Genomic DNA, 6,162 nt, shown 5'->3' on the forward strand with positions numbered 1-6,162 from the left:
GAAACCCTAATTCGAATTACAAGAATTCGAACCCAAGGGATTTCGCAGAGGACACACCTGCATTCTAAATATTAGATCTTAGAAACCCTAAAGGAGAAAAGCAGTTCACCACTCTCTTCTCTAGTTTTCTTCCTCCATCAGCCGCTGCCAACCACCACCAGTTCGATTTCTCTGAGAGGGAAAGATCAAGAAAGAGTTCTTGATATCAGCTTTTACTGAAAGGCAGATTCAGTTCGGTGCTCATTGTTTTCCAGAGGATTCTTGTAAAGGATTCGATGCGTAGGACGCACTTTGCTGGTTTTGTTCCACAGTTTCTTTGGATCATGTATAATCCTTCCCTTGTCTTTTGGTTCAGATCTGGTCCGGTTATGATTCAAGTAGGATCCTTAAATATTGTATTCTAAAATCAGGGAATATGTTTCCCAGTTGGAGGAAATGTAGGAAATTTTTGAAATTCGCCCACCCATTCCGCATTTTTTTTGGCGTCCATATGATGGATGCTACCATTCCTTCAGAGACCCCTTTCAACCTCACTTATGGCACGGAGGTAGTGATCCCTGCCGAGATTGAGGTCCCTACGCTACGCCTAGAAGCATACGACAACGAAGCAAACAATGATGAACTACGCACCAACCTAGACCTACTTGGTGAGGTACGGGACCTCACATACATTAGGTCCGTGGCCTACCAGTAGAGTGTAGATCGATACTATAACGCCAGGGTCAAGAAGCGAAACTTCCACGTCGGAGACCTAGTTCTTCGTAAAGTCATGGTACCTGAGCCCAGTGTTGGTAAGCTTGGGCCAAATTGGGAAGGACCCTACCGAGTAAAGTGGGTACTCGGGGAAGGAACGTATGAACTCGAAGCCCTAGAAGGGAAGCTGAGTGCCCTTTATTGATATTATTTTTAAAAAGGTAACCAATTTTTGAAATTTTTTTAAATATATTACTTTTATTGATATTAAACGCCAAAAGTTGCCCTTATATGCTAGAAACCCTAAATATTTATATCGATGATGTTTTACATTGGTTTCAAACGTGGTTAGGACTATATCCAATCCACCCCTCCCAACATCCCATATAGCTAGGACCGATCCTTTATGATCAAATTGGTACTTTAAACCTTGTGGAATAGATTGAAATTGGTGTATATAACTAAGGCTGCATTTGGCATTTTTTATTTTAGGGATTTATCTCCTTTTTGCAATTAAAAATTCATTGTTCATATGAGCATTTTCATTGTAAAATAAGTCCTTAAAATAAGGAATGCCAAATGCAGCATAAGTAGCATTGCTTAAATATGTTTTGTACATGGTTTTCGAACCATCGTTGACCCAGACAATCAGACTGTTTGGCCCAAGAACCATCTAGGCAATCGGTTCAGTTTTATCCCAAACCTAGTCCCTGGCCAAAAACCATTGAATTATTCAATGACCCGTTGATTCAGGCAGTCGAACCATTGACCCATTCAACGGTTTTGGCTATTTTTATTTTTAATTATTTTTTATCAGAACGGGCAATCCATTCAAACCGGATGGTCAAACCATCAACCCAAAAACCAATGTCCAAAATGGTTCCATTCCGGGTTGTTTTTTAAAACCATGGTTTTGTATACTCGCACACCATATGAACTCAGAACCTTGGTAAGGCAAGAAAAGCAAAATTCATATATTCTTTATTGTACGGTCTTCATACCCCTACATGTTATATACAGTAATCTCTTCCTTTCTTTCACAATCTCCTGTGATGCCTAATGAAATTTGTTGTGTTGATTGCAATTACAGAGGAGCATGCTTGTACTCCTGCCAAGAACAATGCTGTGGAAACCAAAAGAAGAGCCTTCCATTGTCTCCCTGACACCAGAATGGCCAAAGCAGTTGAAGCAAGAGCCATGATAGAAAGGGCATTTTTCCAGGCTTCAAAAGCTTGGATGGCACTCCTACAGTCCTTGCAATGGACCACATGTCGGAAATATCGATTAGCCGGATTAGGAGCATGTGTCGTTCCCAGGCCACCCTTTGCCGGCAAGGAAGCTGATGCTCCGGCAATCAGCCCAGCTGGTGCATGTTCCACCACAGCAGGCTCCCTAGGCAGTGAGACTGTTCTGTGACCAAAATGATAAGGCATCCCATGCCCAACCTTGTCCATCCACTTCCTGTACTCTGCAACCCAAGTGTCTGAGGATCTTAGGTTAATGTATAACTCCTTTGTTGGGACCTTCTCCTTCATAAGAACCTCATTTTGAGATGAGAGGAAGCCCATATCTTGCTCAAAAACCTTACATGCATTCTGGTGTATGTACCATTTTGGAATCACTTTTGGTAGGAAGGATCCTACAGTACTTCCAAACCTTACAATGAGCATGGATTTCCCTTGTCCTGCTGGTCGACAAAGGAAGAGGCCAGATAAGTAGTGTTTCTCCCCCTTGTTGTTGACAATCACACGGTTGTTTTGGAGAACACAGGGTGCATCAAAACGTAAGGAACTTGGGTTGTCTTGCTCACTTTCTTTACTCCATTCGCCTGCAAATCCACGATCAGTTCGTTCAGTAACCTTGAAAACCAGTGCTTGGGCATCTTCTCTTTTCGCACTCCAATCAGTTCTGTCGTGTGAGATTGGTACATGGGCTGGATCCATGAGGTTCTCAAGGAGTATTGAATGGTCATATGGAAGCTCATGGATGGTGGAGTTGTCCTGGAATCCTGGCCTAGCAAAGTTCTCAAACCATGGGAGCTTATCAGGATTTGGTGGGTTCTTATCTGACATCCATACCCATACAACTCCTTGAGAGTCCCTCACCTCATAAGTCTTGGTACAAGCAGATCGAGGAATTTGTGCTCCTTTCGGGAGCTGTAGGCAAATTTGAGTTCAGAAAGAATGATACTGATCAGTTTCTTTCCAAGTTGTTGAAAATAAATGGAACAAGAGTCAAGACAAAATGGGAGAAGAAGTAAGACAGACCTGAGGAATCCTCACACATTTACCATCACCTTCAAATTGCCAACCATGGTAGAGGCATTCTAGTCTTCCATCAACCAACTGACCTTCTGACAATTTCGCTAATCTGGACAAATTTTGGAAGACATTCAAGATCAGAGCTTCCATGGCCATGAATTAAAACCTCAGAAGTGATGCCTTAAAAGGGGTACATGACAAGGGTAAGCAGAAGCTCACTGGACAAGGAAAAAAAAAAATGTAGCCCAACTTCCCTAACAGTAGACAACAGTTCATCACCGCATCATATTATATTGCACATAAAAAAGTATTCAGAAGGGAGACCCATCTTCCATCTACATGGAAAACAGATATCAGCAAAGGCCCAAAAGATTATTTATTTTAAAGATTTCCTGATATTTAAATTGTCTTCTTTTAATTTCAATTTTCTTTTTCTTGGTTGATACTGAGAAAGAATCCCCAGGTTATATTCTTTTTCCAATTTTAATCAGCTATTGATCAGGCTTCCATATCTAATTTCACTTGATTTTAACTTTATCCCCAAACAATAAGAAGGAAAACACAGTGGTAATAGGCTTTGTGACAACTCCAAATCACCCCGGGTACTACTTAATTCTCAATCTAATTGACTTACTTTTTCCATGGTTTGACTTCTTGGCAAAACCCAGAACAATGTGATACGGAGTAAAAGAGGTAGGGGTGAGAGAGAATTAGGTCAGGATTAAAACGAAGAACCTTCAATAATCAGGTAAAAATCATCAATTCCTACTCTACACCCTAATCTTACAGCAACCCAGGTTCATAATTCGGTGACAAATCTACAAACAGAAGCAAACCATCAGGACTAAAACGATAAAAGGGGGGAAATAACAGAAAAAATAATCACTATCTGGGGTTTTACCTATGAGGACAACGATCTTCGTAGCACCTAAGAACGCCGCTTCCATCTTTATACAACACGAGCTGCTTATCGAAGACAGTGAGACCCAAAGGAGCATCATCAGGGATGTTCCGAGTAAGGTAGAGAGGATACCACTCTTCTCTCCAGTCATACTCAACGCGATCCACTTGTCCTTTCTCTTCTTCCACAGGAGTATGCCCCAGAAAAACACGATCATCTTTTGATCCTCCACCTTCCTTCTCATCAACAAGCGCTCCTCCTCCAACCTCTGCTACTGCGGAGCAAAATATGGATCCCCTTCTTCCTTGCTTTAGTCTTGTTTTCGGGGTCAGCAGCTCTGCAACAGAAACAGTTGCTCTTGAGGTTTTTCTTGTTGCAGTGGTGAGATTGTGGGGGAGCGGTGAGAAGGGGAGTGTTCTTGCCAAGGAATTATTGGAGATGAAAGGGTAGTGCAGCAGAGCCATTTGGTGTCGAAGTTATCAACTACTTGTGATACACTTCAGTCCTGACCACACAAACTTGGAAGAACGAAAACTATGCAAAATTTTCTTTTGGTAAATCAGTCAGACATGCAAAATTGGAAGAAGAGAAGACAAAAAAACAGGTTGAGCATGCGGAGAATCAGAGACTGGGATGGACCGTCACCGAGCCTAGCTGCCTTACAGATTATAGTGTCTTGGACGTACAAGCAACTCATTTGTCCATTTGCTCAAAGTAAATCTGCTGAGATTTTTTCTGACGCCATCCAAGTGAAATGCAAATACATCAAAGTTGATAGGTTTACATCTCCGCCCCCACAAGGCGCTGCCCCACAACGTTCTATAACACATCTCCGCCGTGTACTAGGAATATCTCGATGATCATACGTCATCGGTTCTAATATTATTATCGGGAGATGTGTTATGAGACGTTGTGGGACAGTGATCGGATCTGCTCCTCATACGATGCGCCTCACTCACACACATCGTACTATAGATTGGGAATATCTTTCGAACTTGACCTAGATGATTGGAAGCTACAATACGCAAATAAGTTTTACCTTTTTTTTTAAAATGCAGTCATCAATCTTTAATTTAATTCGTAGACTCGGTAGTATCCATTGTTCTTTGGGGGTTTCTTTCAGAAAAAGGCAACTTTTTGCCTTGAATATCAATAAAAAATAATATTTTTATAAAATAACTATAATTTTTTAGAAAAATATCAAAAAAGACAGGAATATTGTTCATCGTCTTCTTTGACTCTGTATTCATGCGAAGAAATGTGTGAGATGGTTCCACTCTACTTTTCCATGGACCTTATGTGCAATAAACCCTTTCTGGATTATATTCTGGCATGAATGATGAATCAACCATACCACTACCTTCCTTGGGTCGAAGCATTTCGTGTTCGTCTGGAATTGCCATCAAATTTGGAACTGGGCGAGCCATGCCGATAGGTCTCTTCAATCAGCAGTGTGTGCTTCATGCGCCAAGGGAAGAAAGGTGCAAGCCCACACGCCTTGGCAGGTCTATACTATCATGCCAGTGTACTTCGGGGATGAATAAATCTTTTTGTTTCTGGGACTTGAATATCATTGATCAACTCATCATCATCATCATCACTTGAGAAATGGTAGGCAGAAGAAGAAGGAACCCTCTCAAGCATTTTCTTCTTTGAAGAATTTGAGTAAGAAGAAGCCAAGGCATCTGTTGCCGGGAGAAAACGACGTATTATGAAACTCGGTGAGTGATTTCCTCTAGACTCCACCGTCTCTAAACCTTCATGCTCCAATCCACGCACCCCAAGGTTCACGCTATCAACAATATCTATGGACTCTGATAACGAGAAATTGTCGTCTATTACATCTGATGACAAAACCTCATCGTCGTCGGTGTCGGTATCGTCATCACAGTCCGTTGAATTATCATCTTCATCATCGTTGTTGTTGTCGGCAAATCATCGTCATCATCGCAGGCCACTTTCGTCGGAGGGCACCATCGACCGATGGGAGCTTGGGAGGTGGTGGGCTCTCAGCAAGGAGGTCACTTTTCTCAATGTCGTCTTTGGGCATTCCAAGAGATCTCTCCCATGAAAATGGGATCCTTTTACTTATATCGCGAGCAATTCCTCAGGGATCTGCATTTGCATCTGCATCGATGGAACCATCTGCGGCAAGACGCCTTGTTGATAGAAGCGGTGCATTGAAGTTCAAGCTGTGGACATAACATCTCTCATTTGAACCCTCTTGATCCATAGCATAGAGCTCAGAACTGTGAGTCAGCAGAAACAAGTGAATGGCACCACCAAATCATCCACTGAATTTATTCT

General features: G+C 41.9%; 1 protein-coding gene across 1 annotated transcript; it reads right to left on the reverse strand.

Moving 5' to 3' along the window:
* Positions 1–1,639: 1,639 nt before the first annotated feature.
* LOC148869797 (protein TIC 55, chloroplastic-like) lies at positions 1,640–4,602 on the reverse strand. The gene is made up of 3 exons (XM_088972792.1): positions 3,856–4,602; positions 2,961–3,063; positions 1,640–2,849 (listed from the first exon to the last, which is right to left on the reverse strand). Exons 1-3 carry the CDS (start codon positions 4,317–4,319, stop codon positions 1,731–1,733), a joined length of 1,686 nt encoding a protein of 561 aa, XP_088828918.1. The 5' UTR covers positions 4,320–4,602; the 3' UTR covers positions 1,640–1,730.
* Positions 4,603–6,162: the final 1,560 nt, after the last annotated feature.

Source organism: Nelumbo lutea, chromosome 2, assembly GCF_056320005.1.
Source record: "Nelumbo lutea isolate HS-2025 chromosome 2, American lotus-T2T, whole genome shotgun sequence".
Taxonomy (NCBI): Eukaryota; Viridiplantae; Streptophyta; class Magnoliopsida; order Proteales; family Nelumbonaceae; genus Nelumbo; species Nelumbo lutea.